Below are 24,885 nucleotides of genomic sequence, written 5' to 3'. Positions count from 1 at the left end.
CTTGGCTTGGGTTTTGTGCCCACACCTCTAGTGGGTAGGGGCAATATTCTTATGCATTATTTTTGAGTTAAGGATCTACCCCCCGACGCACCCATATGAATATCTAGTTATTTGGAGCATAATTTATTGAATCATCCATCTGATTTAAAATGAAATCTTTATTGTATATACATTTCATACTTACCTGCCTTTGGATTGTCTGTTATGGTCTGTTGATCTTTATGTTCCTTTGCTTGTACCTTACTGATTTACTTTTTATAATTTTATAGTATGATTTGGTATCTACTGGTGAAAGTCCATTTCGTTATTGTCCTTTTCCAAAAATATCTTGATGCTTCTCTTACATTTACCCTTTCACGTGGATTTCAGATGCACTCTGTCAATCTCTACCCCCTCTCCCATCCCATTGGGATTTTGATTGGTAGTGCATTGGATTTATATATTAACTTGGGGACAGTCGGCATTTTTTATAATATTAAAACTTCTCATCTAGGTCTGCAGCTCATGTCTCAATTTATTTGGTTCTGTTGTGATGTTATTCAGCAAAGTTTTATACTTTAACTTTATTTATTTATTTATTTATTTATTTATTTATTTATTTATTTATTTTTGAAGTTTATTTATTTTGAGAGAGAGAGCATGCCAGAGTGCGTGCAAACTGGGGAGGGGCAGAGAGAGGGAGAGAGAAAATTCCAAGCAGGCACCATGCTCAGTGGCGAGCCTGACACAGGGCTCGATCACACAACTGAGATGATGACCTGAGCCGAAATCAAGAGTCAGTCTCTTGAGCAGCTGAGCCACCCAGGCTCCCCTCTTTTAACTTTTTTTTCTTTTAGAGAGAGCATGAGTGGGGCAGAGGGAGAGAGAGAGAGAGAGAGAGAGAGAGAGTGAGAGTGAGAGAGAGTTAGTTCCAAACAGGCCCCGTGCTCAGTGCTGAGCCCAATGCAAGCCTCAATTCCATAACCATAAGATCATGACCTGAGCTAAAATCAAGAGTTGGACCTTAACCGACTGAGCCATCCAGGCACCCCTTTAACTGATTATTGCTGGAAAGCTTTTTGTTACCCAACCCTTGTATTTAATTGATTTCTATTATTAGGTGTAATTGTGTTCATTTTATTTCCTTGAGTTCTCTAGATTTGTGGTTGTATCACCCACAGGTACTGTGTTTTTTCCCTATTTATGCCTCATTATTTTTTATCTTGTGCATTGGCTATGTTATCACAACAAAGTTATCTAATAGTAGACATCCTTGTCTTATTCCTGACTTCACTGGGAGTGCATGTTTATTTGTGAAGCATATATACCTCTGATTCCTCACATATACACTGGCAGGTTAAGAAAGGTTTATTTTATTCCTAACTTATTAGGGGCTTTTAATTAGGAATGATTAGTGATAGGGGCACCTGGGTGGCTCAGTCGGTTAAGCATCTGACTTTGGCTCAGGTCATGATCTCGTGGTTTGAGAGTTCCAGCCCCATGTCGGGCTCTGTGCTGACAGCTCAGAGCCTGGAGCCTGCTTCGGACTGTGTGTCTCTTTCTCTCTGCCCCTCCCCTGCTCACGCTTGGTCTCTCTCAAAAAAGAGAAAAAAAAAGAATTAAAAAAAAAAGGAATGATTAGTGATTTTTATCAAATGCCCTTTGTGATCTTATCAAAGTGACTTTATAGTTTTCACCTTTAAACAATTAATGTATTTTATTAACTAATAGATTTTCTGATGTTGAACCCACACTGCAAGCTTTGAATAAAAACTACTTTGTCAAGAAGCATTAATCTCTTAATACATTATTGGAGTTAATTTGTTCCATTTATTTACTTATTTTGATTTTTGCATCTGTTCATAAGGGGGGGGGGAAATTTTTTGTGTGTTCTTTCTATTACATTTTGGTATCAAGATTTTGTTAGTTTGATAAAATGACCTGGAAGATTTTGCTGTTTTCTTATGCTTAGGAATAGTTTAAATAACATAGGAATTATCTGTTCCTTAAAGGTTTGATAGAAGTTACCTGTAGTTCCATCTGAGCCTGGCATCTTTTCAGGGACTAGATAGGTCTCTTACAACCTTTTCGGATACTTCTGGGGCTAATGGTCTAGGGTGGTGTTTTATTCATCTCTGTTCCCAGGTTTTAGAGTAGTGTCTGTTTTATAGTGGATACTAAATATATTTGTGTTGAATGAGTGGATAATTGGAATTATGTTTCTAAGAGGTATATGTAATACATGCATTAGTAGTAAGTATGACTAAGAGTTTGTGCCAGGTGCTAGTCTGAGTGCATTACAGGTATTTTTTTGTTTACTCTTCACTATAACCCATGGAGAAGTTACTTGGAGACTCCATTTTACAGTAGCAACTGAGGCATAGAGAGGTTAGGTAAATTGCATGAGGTTATAAGGCCAGTTAAATATTGAAGCCAGAATATCGCAGAAGTGATGATATTTGTATTTGGTAAGATTATATATGTTCAAAAATATATATTATATATATACAATATAATATATACATTACATATTATATATATTATATATAAATATATATTATATATATATAAATATTATATTTATATATAATATATAAACAAATCTAACAGTATTCTGTAGTCTTCCCAATTTTTTTTAAGAAAAGAATTAGGCATTTCCATATTTTGCTCAGAAACTTTCCTTCCAAAGCATACATACCAATATGTCAGTAAGTAGTACTTGAAAGTTTTTTGTTCACTTTCTTTTTCTTTTCCTTCATGTAAATGTAAATGGAGCACAACATATCTTTGTTGGTCGTATTATCTAGGGTCCTATTATTCTGCCATCTTAGTAGGTGTACCCTGATTGTTCTACATGATTATTACTCCATTGCCATAGTTGCCATTATATGTCACCCTATGTTTTGAAAACACATTACAGTTAGTTATTTTATAGATTTCTTTTTGGTTAGATTTTAGCTTGGTTTCTTCCTGATGATGGTTTGTCCTGTTGATTTGAGAGGAGTGTAACTTTTTATTTTGCTCATCAGGTTTTCAACTGGGGGTTTCTGTGGGCTGCATCTCAGGCTCCTGTTCATTCCACTGATTCCACTGTAGACAGAGTATTTGTCATTTAAAAAATCAGATCTCAGAGATTAATTAGCCTTTGTGGGATTATTCATGTGTTCCTCACACCAATTTAGGGAGTTAGCCTGAAGTGAGATGTTTCCTTTGGCTTTTTCAATGACATGAGTGGAACCTCTTTGCAAATGTAAAGAAGGGTAGATCTCACTTTGTTCATTCATACTGCAGATATTTGTTGAGCATGCCTAAAGTGTGTGCTCTTTCCTCTAATCTGCAGCTTTCAAATGATAGTTTATCCAGTTGTAATCAGGTGCTGAATAGACTAGCTCTTCTTATCTAACCTTAAATGAATCTGACCTGTGCCAGAAGACTAATTTATTAATTTGCTCCTGGGGGTGTTATGTTTCAGCGACTGGAAAACTCATTTGTGCTTGTTAGCATAGTGCTGTCTGAATTTCTCTGATAACAAGAAATCAAAAGCAATTAGGTGGTTGCATGGTATGTGTAGAATAAACAAGGGAGATTGCATAGTCTTCAGGAGAAATTTCATTCAGTGTGAATGAGAAATTCACATTTCATTGTGACAAGTATAAGGAATTATTCACCTTTAAAGATTATTTTTTTAGGATGGCAAAATATTTATACTTGTCAGTTGTTCTTTTCCTTGTCTGTATTAGATCAACACTCACACAATCATACTTTCCAGACTTCCTAGGGATTACTGCCTATTACTTTACATTTATTATAGTAAGACCTGTCTTTTAGTGTGTTGTACTCCTTTAACATTTGTTTTTTTATGGTTACATTTTAGCCTAGTGTTTTGATCAGCTATCTCTGAATCACTTTACAGGGCACATTACTTCTAAGGTTTGCTTCCTTAAAAATAAGTTCTCATGAAGTTAACCCTAGGTTTTGAGACCATAGTTTTCTGACCACTGATCACTACTCACATTTTAAAAAGTTAACTTTTTTGGTTATTTAAAAATATTAGGGTGGGGTTTATTATTATTTTTTTGATTAAAAAGGCAGCATTACCCAGAAATAGCTACAGTTACACCTTGATGCATAATCTTGTGGAACTTTTTAAATATCATACCTATGTCTGTATAATTGAAAAGGAATCATTCTGTACCTATTTTCCTATTTTATAATCCTCTTTTTTTTTTTTTAATCTTAATAGATTGTGTATGTCATTCAGTATATTTCTGGGCTCCATCTTGGAGTCATTGAATTGATTCAACAAACACTTGTATATTACTTTGCCAAATGTTATTCCACGTAGTGACTGTACAGTAGTGAACAAAACAGTCAAAAGTTTATTGTCCTTGTGGAGCTTTTAATGGGAAAGTCAGACAAGCAAAATAAGTTAAATCAGTAGACTGCTAAGCAGTAGTAAATTCTGTGGGAAAAAAGGGGAAGGGAGATTATGGAGTGTAAAGTTTCAAAAAGCGTAGTCAGCACAAGGCCTTATTGAGAAGGCAGTTGAATGGACATAAATGAAGTGAGGTAATGAGCCAGGAATGTGCCCATAAGAAGAGGCCAGTTGGAGCAGAGTAAGTGAGAGGAGGAGTAGGAGGTAAGATCACAGAAAAGTAGGCTGGGTGTGGGGATGGGGAGAAGAGTATTAGATCCTGTAGAGCCTGGCAGACTACCGTAAAGGCTTTTATTCTGAGTGCAGTGGAAACCCATTGGAAAGTTTAGGGCAGAGAAATGACATGGTCTAACTTGTGTCTTAAAAGGATCATTCTGACTGCTATGTTGAGAATAGAATGGGGGGCTGCAAAGAGTATAAGGGCAAGGGCAGAAGCAGAGAAATCATTTAAGAGGCAGTTGCATTAATGTAAGCTAGAGATGCCAGTGGCTTGGATGAGGGTAGTGAAAAATGGTTGGATTCTAGATATAGTTTGACAATGGGCATAATAGGATTTGCTAACAGATTGGATATGAGGTGAAACAGAGTTAAGGATGACACTAAGGTTTTTGGTCTGAGCAACTCTGGAGTCACTATCAGCGGAGATGGGGAACACGAGGAATGGATTTGGGGGAGAAAATTTAAGAGTTCAGCTTGGGACATGATAAGTTTAGGTGCTTATTACACATTCAAGTGGTGATGTTGAGTGGGCAGAAGTCTTGGATGGAGGTAAAATTTGGAAATGTGGCTTGTATATGGTATTTAAAATTATAAAACTGGGTGAAATTTGTCAAAAGAGTCAAGACAGTAAATAGAAGAGCTCAGAGAATTGAACCCAAGCCTGATGGATTAGAAATTTGGAAGATAAGGAGGAATAAGCAGAGGAGACAGAAAGGACAACCCCAGAACAAGGAGGAAAACCTAGAGAAAGGACAGCTCTGGAAACGAGGTGAAGACTCTTACCTCCTCTTAGCTGTGTCTTCCCTTCTGCACTCTGTGGATTGTTTTTTTATTATCTGTGGATTAAACACACACATCACACTCCCACCCATCCCCATTTTAGCTACCTATTACTTTTTTAGTAAGAGAAGATTTTATGTGGTTTTTTTTTTTTTTAAATGTTTATTTATTTTTGAGAGAGAGAGAGAGAGAGAGAGAGAGGGACAGAGGGAGAGAGGGAGACAGAGAATCTGAAGCAGGCTCTGCACCGTCAACACAAAGCCTGACGTGGGGCTCAAACCCATGAACCGTGAGATTGTGACCTGAACCGAAGTCGGATGTTCAACCGACTAAGCCACCCAGGTGCCCCAAGATTTTATGTTTTTAACAGCAGAATTCAGTGTAAATATTGCGTGTATCAGCTGAAGATAATCTCCTCACAATAGCTCTTAGACTTGCTGAAGCTACCCTGAGCAGCCTCTCTGTTTCTGCTGCAGAGATACGGAACCAACATCTGACTTCCAGGAAACAAGCAGCCAAGAAAGGGGAATCAGCAGCTCATTAGCTGAAAACATCCCTGGCAACCACAAGCATTTGTGCAGGGTCAGCGTTAGAGCAAGGCACGAGGCTTTCTCTCGAAGTTGATTTCTGCTATTTACTTACTGGTTAGTTCAAGCATGTGGTAATTTGCTCTTCTAGTTCTTAGGCAGCAAGGAGGGTATATTATTTATTGCTGTGTAACAGATTATTCAGAATTTAGCAGACATTGTCTCACAGTTTCTGAGGTTCAGAAACTTGGGAGCAGCTTAAGTAAGTGGTTCTAGTAAAGGGTTTCATGAGGTTATATTCAAAATATCAGCTGTGGCTGCAGGCATCTGAACACTCAACTGGAGCTGGAGGCTCTACTTCCAAGATAAGTCACTTGCATAGCTCTTGGCAGGAGGCCTTAATTTCTTACCACGTGGACCTCTTGCATAGGGCTCTTCCAGTGTCCTCATGACTTGACAGCTGACTTCACCAGAGTAAGTGATCCAAGAGAGAGAAAGGAAAAGGAAAGAAACCATAATGCATTTTATATCCTGATCTTGGAAGCCAAACACTGTCATTTCAGCCATATTTTTCTGTAAGAAATGAGTCACTGGATCTAGCCCACATTCAAGGGGAGGAGAATTAAACTCCACCCCTTGAAAGGAGGAGTATTAAAGATTTGTAGACATATTTTAGAACTACTGTATTTCACTCTCTGGCCACAAATTACTTATATTTCTCCCATGTGCAAAATATACTCACAACTTCCCAAGATCCACAAAAGCCTTTTCCCACTGGAAATCCAGGTTGTTGAAATCCACACTCGGATGAGGCTCCTTGGGTATAGATCCTCAAGAACAGTTTCTTTTGATGTGAACACCTATAAATTAAAGAGACAAATTTTCTACCCCTCACACACCCAACATACAGTGATGGGATAGGCATACAATAAACAGGTATGGAGGTTCCTGTTTAATGTTTGTTTATTTTTGAGAGACAGAGTGAGAGCGGGGGAGGGGCACAGAGAGGGAGAGACACAGAATGAATCCGAAGCAGGCTCCAGCCTCTCAGCTGTCAGCACAGAGCCCGACATGGGGCTCAAACCCACGAACCATGAGATCATGACCTGCACGGAAGTTGGATGCTTAACCGACTGACCACCCAGGCGCCCCGAGATTCCTATTTAAAAAGGGAGAAAATGGGAGGCACCAAGAAGTCACTGATTTATAGCATTCTGTTGTTATCTGTATAAATGTTGGCAGTTCCTTGATTAGGACTTAGTTCTCCTTTTGCCCAGGAATGCTGCTCTGTGGCTCTTGTTTCCTCCTTCTAGGCTCTTGGTTTCACCTTGTGAGTTATCTTTTCTTTTCCATGAAAAGTAGTCCAGGTTTGCAGCTGCATAGTTTTCTTAGTCTGTTTCTTGCCACTAGAGTTTTAAGGGCCCAAGAGGCTTCTTTTCATTTAGCTTTGCCTCTGTACCTTTTAATTTAAGCTGGCAGTGTTTTCTTTTTAAAACTTAGAGTCTCTTATGAATGTTACTGAGATTCATGCCTTTAGGAAAAGCCACACCCACATATCTTTTCCAGAGATAATCTCCTTTTTGCTTTGGGCTTCTGCTGGTATTGCTAAGGGACAGTACTTGTAGTGGGTAGAATTGTATTCTCCACAAAGACATGTTTAGGTCCAGGGGAGCCTGTGTGGCTCAGTTGGTTAAGCTTCCGGCTTCAGTTCAGCTCATAATCTCAGTTTGTGAGTTTGAGCCCTGCGTTGGGCTCTGTGCTGACAGATCAGAGCCTGGAGCCTGCTTTGGATTTTGTGTCTCCCTCCCTCTCTCTTCCTCCCCTGCTCACACTGTCTGTCTGCTGTCTCTCTCAAAAATAACTGAAGATGAAAATAAATAAATAAAATAAACGAATTAAAAAAAAAAAAAAAGATATGTTTAGGTCCTGAACCCCACTACCTGTGAATGTGATATTATTTGGCATAAGGTCTTTACAAATGTAATCAAGTTAAAGGTGAGATCATAATGAGTTAGAGTGGGCCCAAATCCAGTGGCTGGTATTCTTAGAGAAATTTGGATACAGAAGACGCAGGAAAGAAAGGCACATGACAACCAAGGCAGAGATTAAAGTGTTTAAAAGCCAAGAAATAGCAAGGGTTGCTGGGAACCACCACAAGCTAGGAGAGAGGCATGGAACAGGTTTTCCCTGAGAGCCTCTAAAGGAACTAACCCTAACAACATCTTGATTTCAGAATCTGGCTTCCAAAACTATGAGAGAATAAATTCCTTTCTTTTTAAGCTGTATATTTGTGGGAATTTGTTATAGTAGTCCTTGGGAACTAATACAACACCCTTAGGCCTCTTGGAAGCCCAGTTGTTTGATTGAATAGTTCTTTAGGCTATGTAGATCTTTCTGAGGCCTTAACAAAGAATTTTGGTAACCACATGCTAGACTTCCTCATTAACCATTTTCTTTGGCCATGCCCTGGATAGATTTGATCTTTGCTTGGAAGCCATTTCTTAATTTTAGTATCATTAACCATCTGGAGAGGCTGGGAATTTTCAGAATTATTTAGTCTTAACTCCTTTTTGTTGAACTATCCTCCTCTTTAAGGGCACCTGGCTGGCTCAATTGGAAGAATATTCGACTCTTAATCTCCGGGTTGTGAGGTTGAGCCTGTGTTGGGTATAGAGATTACTAAAAAATAAAACAAAATAAACTTTAACCATCTTTCCCTTTAATTTATCCCTCTCTTGCATTTTAATGTAAGCAGCAAGAAGAAGCCAAGAGGTACCTTCTGCCTTCTTGTCTGGACATCTCACTGGCTAGACTGTCACCCAGTTCATGAGCCACAACTTCTACTTTACATATTGTTATTGCTACTACGTAACAAGGATCACTTTCCCTCCAGTTTCCAAGATCTTTCTCACTTAAGCTCTCACCCATAACTTCCTCAAAGGCCATGATGCTTCTACTGTTCCTTCAAGGCTCTTCAAACTTTCACTGATACTCTTCTCACAGTCCTAACTTATACCCTCTTTTGGGTTCTAAATCTACTCCCACATTTTAGGTTTTTGTTACAACAGAACATACTTCTAGGCATCAAAATCTGGATTAGTTATCTATTGCTGTATAATAAATTACACTAGAGCTTAGTGACTGAAGATAACAAACATTAATCATCTCATAAGTTCTTTGGGTCAGGAATTTGGGACAGCTTAGCTGAGTGGTTCTGGCCCAGTGTCTTATGAGCTTACAGTTAAGACGTTGGCTGTTACTGCAGTCATCTGAAGGATCAACTGAGAATTACTCATATTCTGGCAAGTTAGTTCTGGCCATTGGGAGGCGGCTTCAGTTCCTTATCATGTGGGTCTTCACAGGACTGCTTTATGTGGCACTTTTCCAAGAAAGTGATTTAAGAGAGAGTGAAAGGAGGAAGCCACAATGCTTTTTATGACTAATCTTGAAAGTTGTCCTCTCATACTCCATTATCAAGAAGTAAGTCACAGTATGGGATTGGTATAAAAACAGACATCTAAATCAGTGGAATGGAATAGAGAGCTCAGAAATAAACTCAAAGGAGCCAAGAATATACAGTGCAGAGAAGGAGTCTCTTCAACAAATGACATTGGGAAAACTGGACAGCTACATGCAAAAGAATGAAACTGGACCACTATCTTAGGCCATACATAAAAATTAACTCAAAATGGATTGAATGTCAGACCTGAAACCATAAACCTTTTAGAAGAAAGTGTAAGCAGTAAGCTCCTTGACATTGATCTGGCAATGATTTTTTTTGGATCTGACTTCAAAAGCAAAGGCGACAATAGCAAAAATAGACAGGCTAACAAACTAAAAAGCTTCTGTACAGCAAAGGAAACCGTCAACAGAATGAAAAGGCAAACTACTGAATGGGAGACAGTATTTGCAAATCTGATAAGGAGTTAATAACCCAAATATAGAAAAAACTCATATAATGCAAAAAAGAAAAAGAAAAGAAAACCAATCTGATTAAAAAATGGATTGGAAGACCTGAATAGCTGTTTTTCTGAAGAAGACATACAGATGGCCAACACGTACATGAAAGTGTGCTCAACATCAGTAAGCAGGGAATTGGAAATCAAAACCACAGTGAAATGTCACCTCACCTGTTAGAATGGCTACTATCGAAAAGACAAGAAATAACAAGTGTTGCCAAGGATGTGGAGAAAAGGAAGCCCTTGTGCACTCTTGGTGGGAATGTAAATTTGGTGCAGCCAGTGTGGAAAACAGTATGGAGGCTCCTCAAAAAGTTAAAAATAGAACTACCATATGATCCAGCAATTCCGCTTCTGAATATTTATCTAAAGAAAATGAAAACCTTAATTCAAAAAGATATATACACTCCTATATTCATTGCAGTGTTATTTATAATAGCCAAGACATGGAAACAACCTGTGTCTGTTGATGGATATGGTTAAAGAAAATGTGTTTTGTATAAATATACACCACACACACACAGCACATGCCCACAGGAATATTATTTGGCCATAAAGAAATGAAATCTTGTCATTTTCTTTTTTTTTTTTTTTTTTAATTTTTTTCAACGTTTTTTATTTATTTTTGGGACAGAGAGAGACAGAGCATGAATGGGGGAGGGGCAGAGAGCGAGGGAGACACAGAATCGGAAACAGGCTCCAGGCTCCGAGCCATCAGCCCAGAGCCCGACGCGGGGCTCGAACTCACGGACCGCGAGATCGTGACCTGGCTGAAGTCGGACGCTCAACCAACTGCGCCACCCAGGCGCCCCAATCTTGTCATTTTCAACAACATGGATGGACCTTGAGGATATTGTGATAAGTGAAATAAGTTAGATGGAAAAAGACAAATACCATATGATCTCACTTATATGTGGAATTGTAAAAAAAAAAAAAAAAAGAAAGAGAAAGAAAAGCTCATTGATAAAGAGAATAGATAGGTGGTTGCCAGAGGTAGGGGGTAGGGTGTGGGTGAAATAGGTGAAGGAGGTCCAGAGGTACAGACTTCTAGTTATAAAATAAATGATGGGGATGTAATGTACAGCATCGTGACTATATCATCAGGGAAATGCAAATCAAAACTGCAAAAAGATTATAGTTCCTTATACTAATTATAGGTAATTACAGCATTATAGTTAATAATTATTACATATTTGCAAGTTGCTAAGAAAATAGATCTTAAAACTTATAATCACAGAAAAATATGTTGTAACTATGATGATGAATGTTACCTAGCCTTTTCGTGGTGATCATTTACAATATATACAGACATTGAATCATGTTATACACCTGAAACTAATATAATGTTCATGTGAAGTATGCCTCAATAAAAAACGAATTAAATCACTAAGTCCATACACTCAAAGGAGGAACATAAAATAATATGTGGACAATTATTTTAAAACAAACACATAGTCTAGTTATCTACTGTTGAACTTTAGGAATAGGGAGAGTCTAATATTGGCTACTGCCATTGTTGTATTGACTGGCCTAATAAGAAAAGTGGGACCCAGGGGGTTAAAAGTATGTATCATATCAATTATATCTCCGTAAAGCCAGAGAAAAAAAGAGAAGGGGCACTTGGGTGGCTCAGTCAGTTGGGCATCCGACTTCAGCTCAGGTCATGATCTCACAGTTCATGGGTCTGAGCCCCATGTCAGGCTCTGTGCTGACATCTTGGAGCCTGGAGCCTCCTTCAGATTCTGTGTCTCCCTCTCTCTCTGCCCTCCCCCCCCCCCCCCCCCCCCCCGCCACTTGCACGCTGTCTCTCAAAAATAAACATTAAAAAGAAAGAAAGAAAAATGTGCATATTATTCACAAAACAAATCTTTCTTCAGTCTTTTTCTTTTGCCCATTATCTCTGGGTAACAAAGATCAGTTCACCAGTATAAAGGACTGAGTAGATGCGCCATCTTAAGTATTGAGAATGACAAATGTCAGATGTGTGTGTATTTGATTGTGTTTGTGTTAGAAGCAATTGAAACACCTTTTGAGGGCTAATGTAGTATGTTGCTAAATGTTTGTAAAATGGAATTATTCTGAAAAAAATTTTTACAGGGCTCTTTAAATAATATCTCATGTAGAAACCCAATGTGTAAAACACATAAAAATGGCATTACCGTTTACAGCCTGGGCCTAAATCCCAGTGGTTTAGCATCCTTTTCAGCCTAATACTGTTGCCAGAGGTCCAAGGAACATAGCTGGAAAACTACACCATGTAATCAGATTCATTTCAAGCCTAGTTCACAAACATCTATTAATACATAAGATCACGGAGCTCAGGAAGATAGCCATAATAGCAAAATAGCACTTTACCAGGTAGTTGACTGATTTCTGGTGCTACCTTTTGTACAATGGTAAGTGAGGACCCATGGTAGTTGGAGGAGTTGCTGATTGTCAGTCATAGATATCTGTAGAGTACTTTCATAAGTCTCTTGTCTTACCTAATTTTTTTTCCCCCTGCAACAGCATAATACAGCAGATATTTGCAGGATTCTTTGCAAATTCTGCAATTCCTGGATCCTCACATCCTTTTTCCTGGTAAGTAGCGAATTGCCTTCTGTCTTACTTTGCTGGAGCAGCAGCATTTTAGGTATATGTACCATTGTGAGAAAGAGAAAGAGCTGAATAGGTGAGTATATAGATTTGATTGGCAGACTGTTAGATTGCCTTTATTTGCTGAGCCCAAACTTAATCAGAACTTATTTTTTTATTGTTCAGTCTCCTGAGGACCATCCTGGTCCCCAGGATGTCTGGGCACTGGAGGTGTCGGGTTTGGTTCATATTCTGGTTTGAGAGTTGTGTTGAGAGGGGAATGAGATGGTCCCTGCCAAGCTGGTATCTGACTTGCAAGTTTCTTCTGTAGGTTGTACGGAAAGATTTTATTCCTTAAGAATTGCTGAAATTCTTAAAGTAAGAAGGTATCTCAGGAGAAATAAAAGGCTGTATTTCAGTATCAGAGTGTCACTTAAGTATGATAGAAGTTAAGATGGAATTTCTTCTTGTCTAAGCAATCACATACCACTTCCGACTCCGCCTCGGAAGCCTCCTTTGCTCAGAGGGTCCTCGGTCCTTCCACTCAGTTACCCTATTTTCCAGCCTCTAGTTTCTTTTAACACGTTCCAGCCAAAGAGCTTGGACATCTGTCATCCAGGGTAGTGCACCAGCAGCTCCAAAAAGAGGGGCTGCCGAGTCCCTTTTGTAATTGCTCTAGGTTGTGATTCAGAGACCACTGTGGCCGCTTCTCTCCTTGAAAGCTCCTCATTGTCCAGGACCGTGGGCAGCCTCTTCGAATGAGGGAAGTCTGCTACAGATTTTGGCCAGTCACAGAGGGAAAACTCTCCTTAAAAAGCAGCTCCATCTATATTTACTCTACATGGGCGTAGAGAAGACAAACTTTTCTTAGCCAATAGGCAATGAGTCACTCTTTTCGCTCTGGTGTGTCATGTGGTATTTTAGGTAGCTTCACATTTTATGTTCTATTCGATTAAGTAAAAATTCCTTACTTAAAGAGAGTAAGAGACGACTTCTGGATAATCTCTTTGACCTTAAAAATACCGAGAAGTTCTTTGCCATTTGATTTTAGAGAACTAGTGACTTTCCAGCTCTGAGAGAGAACGGGATCTCCCAGTTTTTTCTGTGGTGTGAGGCAGAGCCTGGTCACTCCGTCTAATGCTGTCTGTCTCATCTCATGTATAGGAGCGGGATGCTGCACTCCAACCCTGGGGACTATGCCTGGGGTCAGACAGGGCTTGATGCCATTGTAACCCAGGTGAGGAGCTGCCTTTTGAGGGTGTCTGTTCAGTGTGTCTCATGGTTCCACAGGCTTCCTGCTTTCCTTCTGCTACTTTCTGAATGGCAGTCACTCTGCTTTCCCTAATATTTTGAGCTTGTGGGTTTCCATTTTACTGAAGGGATGAATGGTTTACGGGTTTAGTTTAGCATCCATGTACCTTCGAGGTCCTAGGGACTTTCTAGAAGATGGTTTCACCTCTGTAGGAAGAAAAGACTTCTCCTGTAACAAACAGTATTTTGTATTTTTGGCCTCTTGTTCAGTCCTGTGAGGATCCTGTTAACAACTACTTCACAAAAAAGGAGGGTCTCCTCACATGTTTGAAGCAGGGATTTCTGCTAGATGGAGCAAAGTAGGGGAAGGAAGCAGAGAAAAAGGTATTCCCATGACATATATAATCGCTTCCACTTATTTATGTTTATTTTAGTTTAAATAGTTTTCATTTCCCTTGTGGATTGCTGAGAATAGAAAGCATGTCATTTATATCCAAATCTTCTCATAGGCAGTAATTTACCTATTTCTTGGCTTACTTGATGCTACTTTCCATACTCTTACCCTTTTATTTCTTCCAGCAGAATGAAGTTTTTAGACCAGTTAAGTATTACCTTTTGTTCAGTTTTAATTTTACTCCTGACATCACAACCCTTATGCTGCCTCTGAAATTGCTTTATGCCCAAAGGTGGGCCTTGCAATGATGGGTTTGTCTGTAGGGTTATACTGATGTCACTCTGAAATTGTAAAGCAATTACAAGTGTTCCGGCAGCAGGAAAGGGGAAACCCAAGCCTCTCAGAGCCTTGCAGAAGTAAGAGCAACTAACATTTCTAATATATGCACTGTTTGTTCTCAGCTGGAGCAGCTCCCTCCCCAGGGATGGTAGGATGTCTGCCACTTCTTCTTCTTTTTCTTTTTCCTTTTTTGTAGCTTTTAGGACAACTGGAAAACACAGGGCCTCCCCCGGCTGACAAAGAAAAGATCACATCTCTTCCAACAGTGACAGTAACTCAGGAACAAGTTGGTAGGTTCATTTCCATACTTCTTCTGTCAAATCTGATCTCCGTTCAAAATCGCAGCACCTTCCTGTACTAAGGATCTTCAGGTGAAGCTGTAGCACTCCTAACTAAAATTGCTACTTGGTGCCGTAAGTGGAAGATAGGGCCTACCTTTTCATTTAGGGTTAGTCTTTTTTTTTTTTTTTTTTTTTTTTTTTTTTAAGTGTATTTATTTGTGAGAGAGAGAGAGAGAGAGAGAGAGAGAGAGAGAGAGAGAGAGAACGCACATGCACGAGTTGTGGAGGGGCAGAGAGAGGGAGAGAAAATCCCAAGCCTGACATGAGGTTTGATCCCATGAACTGTAAGATCATGACCTGAGATGAAATCAAGAGTCGGACGCTTAACTGACTGAGCCACCCAGGCACCCCAAGACTTGATTTTTTGAAGAACTTACTAGGAGAAGCAAAACTCAACTAAATGATTAGAAAACGGTACAGGAGCACCTGGGTGGCTCAGTCAGGTAAGCATCTGACTCTTGATTTCAGATTAGGTCATGATCTCACAGTGGTGAGATCAAGCCCCACATTGGGCTCGGGGCAGACAGCCGGAACCTGCTTGGGTCCTGTCTCCCTCCCTCTCTGTCTCTCTCCCTTTCTCTCTCTCTCTTTCAAAATGAATACACATAAAAAACAGTATCAAAAATAGTATTGAGTAGATGATACTGAGGAAGAGAAAAAAAATTGGAGGCTGAGAATTTGTTTCACATTTATTCTGTCAGATACAGTCAGGTACATTAGATACAGTTTTTTTACTTTTAAGCACTGAAGGAATTTAGTGACAAGGAACATTATTTCGAACTGGTAGTTTCTTGCACTACAAATTCCTGTTTAGAGTCAGAAGATTTAAAAGACAGGATAGGCCATCTCAGAGAGGTCATTCTGTTCAAGGAAGAGTATGAACCAGTGTGAGAATGTCAGCATGGGCATAGTGTCTGGACCAGGGAAAAGGAGAGTGGCCTGATGAACCCTGAAATGCAGTCTGGTTTGGGAGCATGGGAGGTATGATTGGGTAGAAAGGCCTTGTTTGAGCGGACGTTGAAACTGGCAGAGTAGTTAGGGCTGGATGTTTTAGGTAGCAGGCAAGTTTTATAGGTCCCCAAATGGAGGATTGAGGGAATTTAGGTGCTCTTTAGGGAAGATTCGGCTGGAGGTATTATCTCAAATAGATTGGAAGGCAAAGAAAGCAGAAACGGGGATTCAAGGGGCTGCTGCAACATCCAGGCGGGGTGCAGGTGACAGTGGCAATGCTAACAGATGGGGAAGGGTAGACTCAATATCACTTTGAAGAAAGGCTTTCATCACCGATTGCCTAATGGGAAGAGAGGGTAAAGGGTCAAAGATGACTGTCAGATTTTGCAGCTCAGGAACTACAAGAGGCGGTGCTGCCATCTATCAGGGTGGAGGATTGTAACCACCGCCCTCACCCCACCCCTGGTCTAGTGGGGTTTGGGGATGGAAGTGATGTGATGGTTTTCATTTTGAATTTGGTGATTTTGAGGTGCCAGCTGGGGGGGTGCTCTGAAGCTAGTATTAGGGGAAATGAGCTGCTTGCAAAGCATAGGATAAATTTGGAGGGTTGAAGGCTGGGGTCAAGGATACCTACTTCCTGGGAGGCTGTTCCGGTGGACCAGTCATAAATAAAAGGTGGAATTGAGGTAAAGGTGTTAGATAAGAGTGGAGAGGAAAGAGTGACTCTTGGTAGTCTTATTATTCCGGGCCCTTGAGTGCTATGGGCATGTATGTAGCACATGCTGGCCATTGGAGAGGAGGAGCTGGTATCATTAGCCAGACTTGGGAGACCCCGAGTTTGCTGCCTGGTACTCCCAGGTTAGTGTGTAGCCATTTCCTCACAGAGGGCTTCTTGTCTCTGGACTTGGAGCCTGAGCTGTCCTTGGGCTTTGCAATTCTGCAGCACCACCTCCTGGTACAGCTTTTAGTTAACTTGTCCAGAGGGCTTTAGGACAACCACTCTGAAAGAGGACGCGAAATGTGGAAAATGGCAGGGTTAAAGTGGCTTGAGACACTGACTGGGAACTGCTGAGATTGCTCAGATATATCCCGTGGTTGTAGTGGACAGATTGCCTGTTGTTTCCTCAGTAGAAACTGCCAGAAGGATATCACACGTCTGGGAAGATGCTTTCCCTGTTTTACTTAACAGATCATCCAAGCCCCGGTTTATTTTTTGCAAGCCTCGATGTTGAAAAGTAGGCCTTTCTGGACTAAGCCCGTTCGTCGATCCTCCTTTTCACAAAAGTCCCTTTCTACTCCCAGCTCCTCCCCCATGGTGAAGCGCAGTTTGTGCTTCCTACCTCCGCCTAGGGTACACTTTGTATCTTTTCTTATGCATTCCTCTGGACTAGTTTTTTCTTCCTTCTTTTTGCTCGCCTTACTTTAGAAGGCATTTCCTCCTCCCAACAGATATGGGTTTAGAGTGTCCAGTGTGCAAAGAAGATTACACAGTTGAAGAGGAAGTCCGGCAGTTACCCTGCAACCACTTTTTCCACAGCAGTTGTATTGTGCCGTGGTTAGAACTGGTGAGTACAGCCGGCTCTCGTGTGTGATGGGCTGTCTCTGCCAGCCACATCTTCTGGGGCGGGGCAGAGCGGGAGGTGGTCCCGGGTTAACAGAGAGCCAAGGAGAGCAGATTTTAGTCCCTTCCTAACTCCTGCTGGTGCTGTCACTGTTTTTTAGATCACTCTTATGTTTGGAAACTTCTCTGACGAGAGGTTACCAAACCACAGCCTACAGGTCTCGGGCCTGCCACCTGTTTTTGTAAAGGAAGTTTCATTGGAACACAGCTACGCTCATTTGTTTACCAATTGTCTGCAGCTACCTTTGTGCTGCGTCAGCAGAGTTGAGTGGTTGTGACCCAGGCAGTATGGCCTGCCAAGTCTAAAATATTTATTACCAGTTCCTTCACAAAAAGTTTCCTAAGGGGCGCCTGGGTGGCGCAGTCGGTTAAGCGTCCGACTTCAGCTCAGGTCACGATCTCGCGGTCCGTGAGTTCGAGCCCCGCGTCGGGCTCTGGGCTGATGGCTCAGAGCCTGGAGCCTGCTTCCGATTCTGTGTCTCCTTCTCTCTCTGCCCCTCCCCCTTCATGCTCTGTCTCTCTCTGTCTCAAAAATAAAAACGTTAAAAAAAAATTAAAAAAAAAAAAAAAAAGTTTCCTAACCCTTGCTCTAGACCATGTCAGGTCACCATATCTGGTTAGTTCTGTTTGGTGACGTGTGGTAGTTGTTGTTAAGCTCCTGGCCTGGAATTCTGTCATTTCTGTTTCAAGGTCCATTTGAACATGTGCTGGTGTTCCATCTTTGAGCCCAGTGTGTACTGTGCAAGAGTGCATGCCCTTTTTGTCTTTTGGCCTGCCAGCTCTCAGGGTTTCTTAAGTGTTTTAGCACCTCTGGCTTCTCAGGCCAGGCTGTTTACATGGACCGATTTCCTTCTGTTGCAGCATGACACGTGTCCTGTGTGTAGGAAGAGCTTAAATGGTGAGGACTCTACTCGGCAAACCCAGAACTCTGAGGCCTCTGCAAGCAACAGATATAGCAGTGACAGCCAGCTACACGACCGATGGACTTTCTGAAGCTGAAAAGCCCGCATCTGAGCCACAGCTGTGGTAGTCTTCTTATCACAGCTGTCAATTGTATCAAAACAGAAAAGTAGTAGGTGGATTTAGGAATCGCATAAGAAACCCCAACCCATAATATTAATGCAGTGAGTGTTTTTTCTTCTCTCAATTTAAAGTTAGTATCTACAGATGGAATTGTATCTACAACCAAATGCCTCTGATTCCTGAATTCAGAGTGATACTTTTATAAGTGTGAAACTTGATTATGTGGGTTTCCCCTGCCAGAATAGAATCACTCTACCTTAAAGTCTAGCGAGGGTCCCACCAACTGTCATGTTACCTTGTAGTGGATGTTTCCACTTCCTGATCTAACCTCCAGCCTACCATTAGTGTATTTGATAGTAGATACAGTGGAACCACAGCCCTAAAGTCCTGCTGATAAAAAGTCTTCCTGTTTTAATTGTACAAAAACATCTGCTCTTGGCCACATTAGCCACCAAGCGAGGTCAGGTTAATTCAGGAATCTGAGACAAATGATTTTGTTTTTGTTTTGAATCCTCAGAAAATCAAAGAAAAATTGGTGGGGAGGAGAAAGTGGCTTATCGTTGTACTCTCTGGTTTTCTCATTTTAATTTTTAAAGACTACTTCACAAGGTGCAGTTTCTGCAGAAGCCAACATGACGCATCTTAGAAATCTTACGTTGGTGGGAATCTGATTCTGGTTCCTTTTGGAAATGAGTTGGGCAGGATACAGGCACAGAAGGACAGATATTTGAAATCTTTAGTTCTGGAGCTTTTTTAAATGACTCGCAACTCATTGTTTACTGCCTTTTGTCATGGGGACCTTAAAATAGTTTCCCTCAGAAGAGGAATTACTTCATTACTGCTTCTACAGCCAGTTCACTGTTTTTAGTAATTCATTGGTCTTCAGAAATTGAGATTTCACATTGTCTCATTTTAATTTTTTTAAGCCCTTTTTATCATCTCTGAAATCTTTCTGTTCTGCTTGGTTCTGGCTGTACTTGGAATCAAACTGATTATTGTGATCATGCCCAAAACAACTTGGCCTTGGAGAGGTGGGCCTTCGATTTTCAGCCTAACAATGTCTCATTGCACATGCACATGCTCTTTGAAGCATTTAAGTGTTTAAAGTTGAATAAATGAAGACGATCAAGAATGTTGTTGGAACTTCAAAGTCTCAAAAGGAAATGGTGGGGACATGTAACCACTGTTAGTGCATGTCACAGGGGCCCCTGTTTGGTCACATCAGCCCTTCACAATTTGGAATGAGCAGAACAAGACGGCCACTCTTTGATGAGTCTCTCCCTTGGCTACGACTCTTTCCTCAATATTTGTTGGCCATCATACACTGGTTTGGGGGTGAAGGAAGGGAGTTAGAGATATCTTTGATGGAGGGTAAACATGTAGGGGAGGGAAGAGAGAAAGTGGGAGAATGGCTTGCTAAATTAACAGCCTGCCTCTAAAATTGTCACCACAAAAGTATGATTTAGGTTGGGCCCAGAGGGAATAAAAGATGTTTTCTCCTGTGTCTCTCATGTCCTACCTTGGCAGAGATTGTTTCTTTGGAGACCGTGAACTATTTACTGTGCACATTGATGGGTAGCCTCAAACTGCACATCAGTTTTGAATGGGGGACAGGGTCAAGAAGCTGGGGGGGAGGGGAGGAGGTATATTCTGAATATTTAATGGCCACTACTTAGATGGAGAAAGGCCATGTGCTGACAGAGCACATGGTAGTTTTCAAGTAGAACAGCGTTTGCTGTGTCAGAAAAATTAGGATAATTGTGTCCCTGTTAAGAGTCTGGAGATGCCAGGACAGGCCGTTGTATTTTTACTTCAGCTAGAAAACTGGAGAACGAGAGCAGATCTGTCATTTCACAAAGGGTCAGAAACAAAGTGGTAGGTACGGAATTACCTTTTTAATACACAGAATAGCAAATAGTGTCAGTCTCAGCTGAAATTTTCTTCACTTGTTTTGCTCTGATAGAGGGCATGAGGCTTTTTTTTTCCTTCCTGTTTCCTGTACCCCTCCCACTTAATGAGTCTTTGTGTTTTATCCTAGGAGGTATCTTGGAGTGCCAGGTTAATTTAGGTTAAGGTGTGGACTAGGGTACCGTTCTCCAGAGAAACAGTCAGTAGGGCAATAAGGTGTGTGTGCGTGTGTGTGTGTGCACGCGCACGCACACACGCTTAGAATTTTATTATAAGGAATTAGCTTGGGTGATTATGGAGACTAAGAAGTTTTCAAGATCTTGATCCAGCAGCCAGCTTATGGTATAGTTCTAGTCCGATTCCCAAAGGCTTGAGTACTAGGAGAGCCAGTGGTTTAATTCCAGTACAGAAGCTGGTGGAAATTTTGAGAACTAAGGAAAGCCTTTTTAGTTTGAGTCCAAAGGCAGGAAAAGACCAGTGTCCTCACTCCGGCAGGAGGCGCTCCCCCTTGCTAGCAGAAGCGTCAGACATTTTGTTCTAGTTGAGCCTTTGACTGTTTGGATGAGGTCCACTGGCACTGATGTTCTTTCTGAGAGCAGTCTGTCTGCTCTAATCAGTCTACCTATTCAGATGTTAACCTTACCAGAAAAAAACCCTCACAGACACACCCAGAATAATGTTTGACCAAATATTTAGGTACCCCTTGGCCCAGCCAGGTTGACACATAAAATTAACCATCACAGGAGGAAAAATAGAAATGATGCACCCAGCAGAGTGATACTCATCCCACTTAAATTTTACCAAGTAAACAGTGTGTCTGTATCAGAAATGTCTGCTTTGCTTAGAGGCCTCAGTACCAGGGTTAAAAAGTGAAAGAAATGTAAACGGAATGAGAGCCAGTTTGCTGTGTACAGCATACATCTATTTTTCTTCCTTAACCTGAAATAACCTGGAAGAAATCTGAGATGCCTCCCATTCTAGGAAGAAACATTGTAGATTCATTAGTCTCACACCAGAACATGGCTACGGCTAAGAGTTTATTTCCAGGAATGCTTTGCTTTTAAATGTTTCAAACAGTTTAGATATAGTGCCCAAGGTGGACAACTACATAGCCTGGACTTTTCAGATGTCCGTTCTTTTCCGGTTGGAATGCTTTACAGACTCAGGAGTCTGGGGTCTTAATAGCCAAGGAGAGAGATTTAGCTCTCCCTGGTTGTTAAAGAGAAGAGGAAACAGGTGCAGTTTCAGATCTTGAGTCCTTCTACTTGAGGCCTTTACATTCATACTAAATGGCCTGTAGGTTCCATGCAGAGCTAAACAGATTGTTTTCTTATTCATAAATGTCTTTTATTTATTTTCCCTTTGTCCACTATCATTTGAAATTAGAGGGGAAGAAAAGTATTTTGGAGAGACCACCTAGAGCTTGGTAAATTTAGAAGTTGGGAAGTAATACAGGACAACTCCTTACTGGCCGCCAAGTGATGATCGCTTCTCGGGTAGTTTTCCCCCCGAGGGGTTAGTCTAACTCTCGTTCGTATGGGTCAGTTCTGGCTGGACAGAACTGCTCAGTTAAGTGGGAAGGACAGAGTGGTGAACATTTAGCTGGAATCTCCAATGTCTTTAAAGTTTCTAAGCTAACAAATTGGGAGCAGGGAGGAGGAATAAACCTGGCTTCAAAAATTCTGTTTCCCTCCAAGCTCCTACTGTCAGTTCTCTGAAGAGTTGGGAAATGTGGAGGATCCAGATGGCAGCTTGCCTCTGTTGCTATAGCTCCTGGAGTCTTTCCTTACAATGTTCTGATTTATAATTAAAAGGAATTACTCTGGGTGGGGGATGTGGAGATGGCTATGAATTAAATAGCTTCCTTAGCTTATTAGAAATTTTAGTTGTCAACAGTTGCTGTCCAACAGTTAAGCAAGTGCTTGTTACATGTTTTCTTTGAGCAATACTCTCTCTGATCCAATAATTAGCTCTCAAGTTCGAAGGACTTTTTCTGGGGAAGAATTTGTTTCTTTTTCGCAACAACTCTCACTTTGGTTAGGTAGCTAATAGGAGAAACAGATTCCGTGTGTGTGTGTGTGTGTGTGTGTGTGTGTGTTCATAGACACACACACACACATATATATATATATATATATATATATATATATATATATATATATATATGCACATTCACACCAGAGGAACAAAGGGCTGTGGTGGCCATTGAGGTCAAGTTAGGAGGTACAGCAGAGGGCTGGGGCCTCACACTCCAGTTCTCTCACTGTACATACCTCAGACCCTTGCATTTCCATAGTTCTCTGCTGTGGGGCACTGTTTGGCTTGGGCAGACATCAAGTGTTGAGGGGAAAAATGGCTTTGAGGAAAGAGTATTCATCATTCTCTGCTTCTGTAGTATAATTAGTTGAACACAAATATAATTTTCTATTGATTTTTAGTTTTAGTTTTTTTAAATACATTATTGATACAAAATTGACTTCTCTTGACCTTCTGCATGCTTCAGTTTCTTTCTCCCTGGTGTCCACATGCTCTTTTCCTCAAGGAATACAAATTATAAATATGTCCGTCTTAACAAAAACTAATCAAGAGGGAATCATAGTTTGTGTCTGGTTTTGTTGTTTTTTTTTAAATTTTTTTTTTAATGTTTATTTATTTTTGAGACAGAGACAGAGCATGAACAGGGGAGGGGCAGAGAGAGAGGGAGACACAGAATCTGAAATGGGCTCCAGGCTCTGAGCTGTCAGCACAGAGCCCGATGCGGGGCTCGAACTCACGGACTGTGAGATCATGACCTGACCCGAAGTCGGACGCTTAACCGACTGAGCCACCCGGGTGCCCCTGTGTCTGGTTTTAAACAACAACAAAACAGCCTTTGGGGCTTTTGGAAAGGAGGGGCTGTTCAGAGTTTTTTTTTATTATTATTATTTTAAATATGAAATTTATTGTGAAATTGGTTTCCATACAACACCCAGTGCTCATCCCAACAGGTGCCCTCCTTGTTCAGAGTTTTTAGAGCTGATCTAGAAAGGCCACTGACATCTGTGAAGGAAGACAGATGTTAGGAGAAGGAGCAGGGCTGGTAAATAGATAGTCAGATGAGAGGGAAAGCCCTCTTTGGCTTCTGAAGTAGGGACATGGGAAGATAAGAGTGCTTTTCACCAGAATAAACCAACAGGGATTTGGGAGTTTGGGGACTAGCAGAAGAGCATACTCTTTTTTTTTTTTTTTTTTTTTAATAATTCTACACTTGTTTTTTGATTTTACTTTTTAGAGAGAGTACGAGTGGGAGAGAGGGGCAGAGAAATAGAGAGAGAATCCTAACCCTCCACACTGAGTGTGGAGCCCGAAGCAAGGCTCGATCCCATGACCCTGCCATCATGACCTGAGCCAAAATCAAGAGTCAGACACTCAACCAACTGAGCCACCCAGGCACCCCAGGAAGCATACTCGTATGGAGAGTTTCCAGAATGAGTCTCACGTAAGTTCTGAGGCAGGAACTTGAGGGAATATATCACAAGTGGCCATCCTGTGGGGGGAAAGTGTAGCTTAAGGTAATGTCAGCGTCTTAGCACTCAGCCTGGGAAGCACAGGGCTGCTCCAAGGGTTTAAAGGAGACTGTGTACAAGTGGAGATGTTTTCTAGGATCCACTTAGAGCCCTTGTCTTATCCAAAGGACATTATGAGGTTTTGATCTCTCATACCTGCCAGATACATGGAATTATAGTCATTCAACTCTAAGATTGTATACATAAAAACTTTATAACGTTTTGCCAAATTGCACTTAGTTGGTATCCACGGAAGTAGAGTCTATATGTTTGTTGCCTTTCCTGTTTCAGCTGCGTATTTGTGACTCATGGGGTGTAGGATTGTGGTTCTTTACCTTTTCTAATAAGATGTACCAATTTTAGGGTCCAAAAATTATTAGACTCCTCATAACAAGATGATTGTTGTATTTTTAGGATTTTTTAATGAAAAAATACATAACAAAAGCTGCTGTGATTTCAGTAATGCTTTTATTTTTTTTTAGTATTTTTCATTAAGTTTTTTTAAATTTAAGTAATCTGTACACGCCATGTGGGGCTTGAACTCACAACCCCGAGATCAAAAGTCATATGCTGTTCTGACCAAGCCAGCCAGACGCCCCTCCGTAATGCTTTTAAATCAGTTTGTCTTTATTAGTAACACCATAATCTATATCCAGTTGAAATATAGTATATAAATATTTGTAAGCTAGTATTATTTATTCAGAGTGAAGGTAATGCTGAAGTCGATTCTTTGTAATAATTCCGTGGCCTCACAGAGGTTCACATTCCATGCATGGGTTGTGAATCACTCCTATAGACTGAGGTTAAGATGTGTGTTCAGAAAACGACCTATTCATGGATGGAAATTTGTAGGCTTATTTGAAATCAGTGGTATCAATAATTTTTGAAGGCAAGATAGAAGTATTTCACATTTCCATTTTAACCAAATCTTTAGATAAGCAGAATAAACAAAACAAATTCTTTAGAAATGAGACTTCTAACTTACTGTTGCTTTACTTATTCTGCTTAGTTCAAGTCAGAGCTAATAGTCTAATGTTCT

At 40.6% G+C, this 24,885-nt stretch overlaps 1 protein-coding gene across 3 annotated transcripts in view; it reads left to right on the top strand.

Annotated features, from left to right (window-relative positions):
* The window catches only part of RNF115 (ring finger protein 115), an 87,899-nt gene extending 64,304 nt beyond the window's left edge, over positions 1 to 23,595 (top strand). For 2 of the 3 annotated variants that reach the window (XM_007092586.2, XM_042993956.1), the window contains exons 5-9: positions 12,408 to 12,479; positions 13,638 to 13,710; positions 14,654 to 14,747; positions 17,199 to 17,314; positions 18,232 to 19,525. In XM_007092586.2, the coding sequence (XP_007092648.2) occupies positions 12,408 to 12,479; positions 13,638 to 13,710; positions 14,654 to 14,747; positions 17,199 to 17,314; positions 18,232 to 18,363 (487 nt within the window). In that variant the 3' untranslated portion in view covers positions 18,364 to 19,525. Of the gene's footprint in view, positions 1 to 12,407; positions 12,480 to 13,637; positions 13,711 to 14,653; positions 14,748 to 17,198; positions 17,315 to 18,231; positions 19,526 to 23,572 lie in introns of those variants that run through there. The other variant, XR_006220538.1, reaches the window with a different exon arrangement.
* The last annotated feature ends 1,290 nt before the right edge of the window (positions 23,596 to 24,885 follow it).

This window comes from Panthera tigris, chromosome C1 (genome assembly GCF_018350195.1).
Source record: "Panthera tigris isolate Pti1 chromosome C1, P.tigris_Pti1_mat1.1, whole genome shotgun sequence".
Classification (NCBI taxonomy): Eukaryota; Metazoa; Chordata; class Mammalia; order Carnivora; family Felidae; genus Panthera; species Panthera tigris.
The sequence above is the reverse complement of the archived record's forward strand: the minus strand, read 5'-3'. Positions and strand labels throughout refer to the sequence as shown.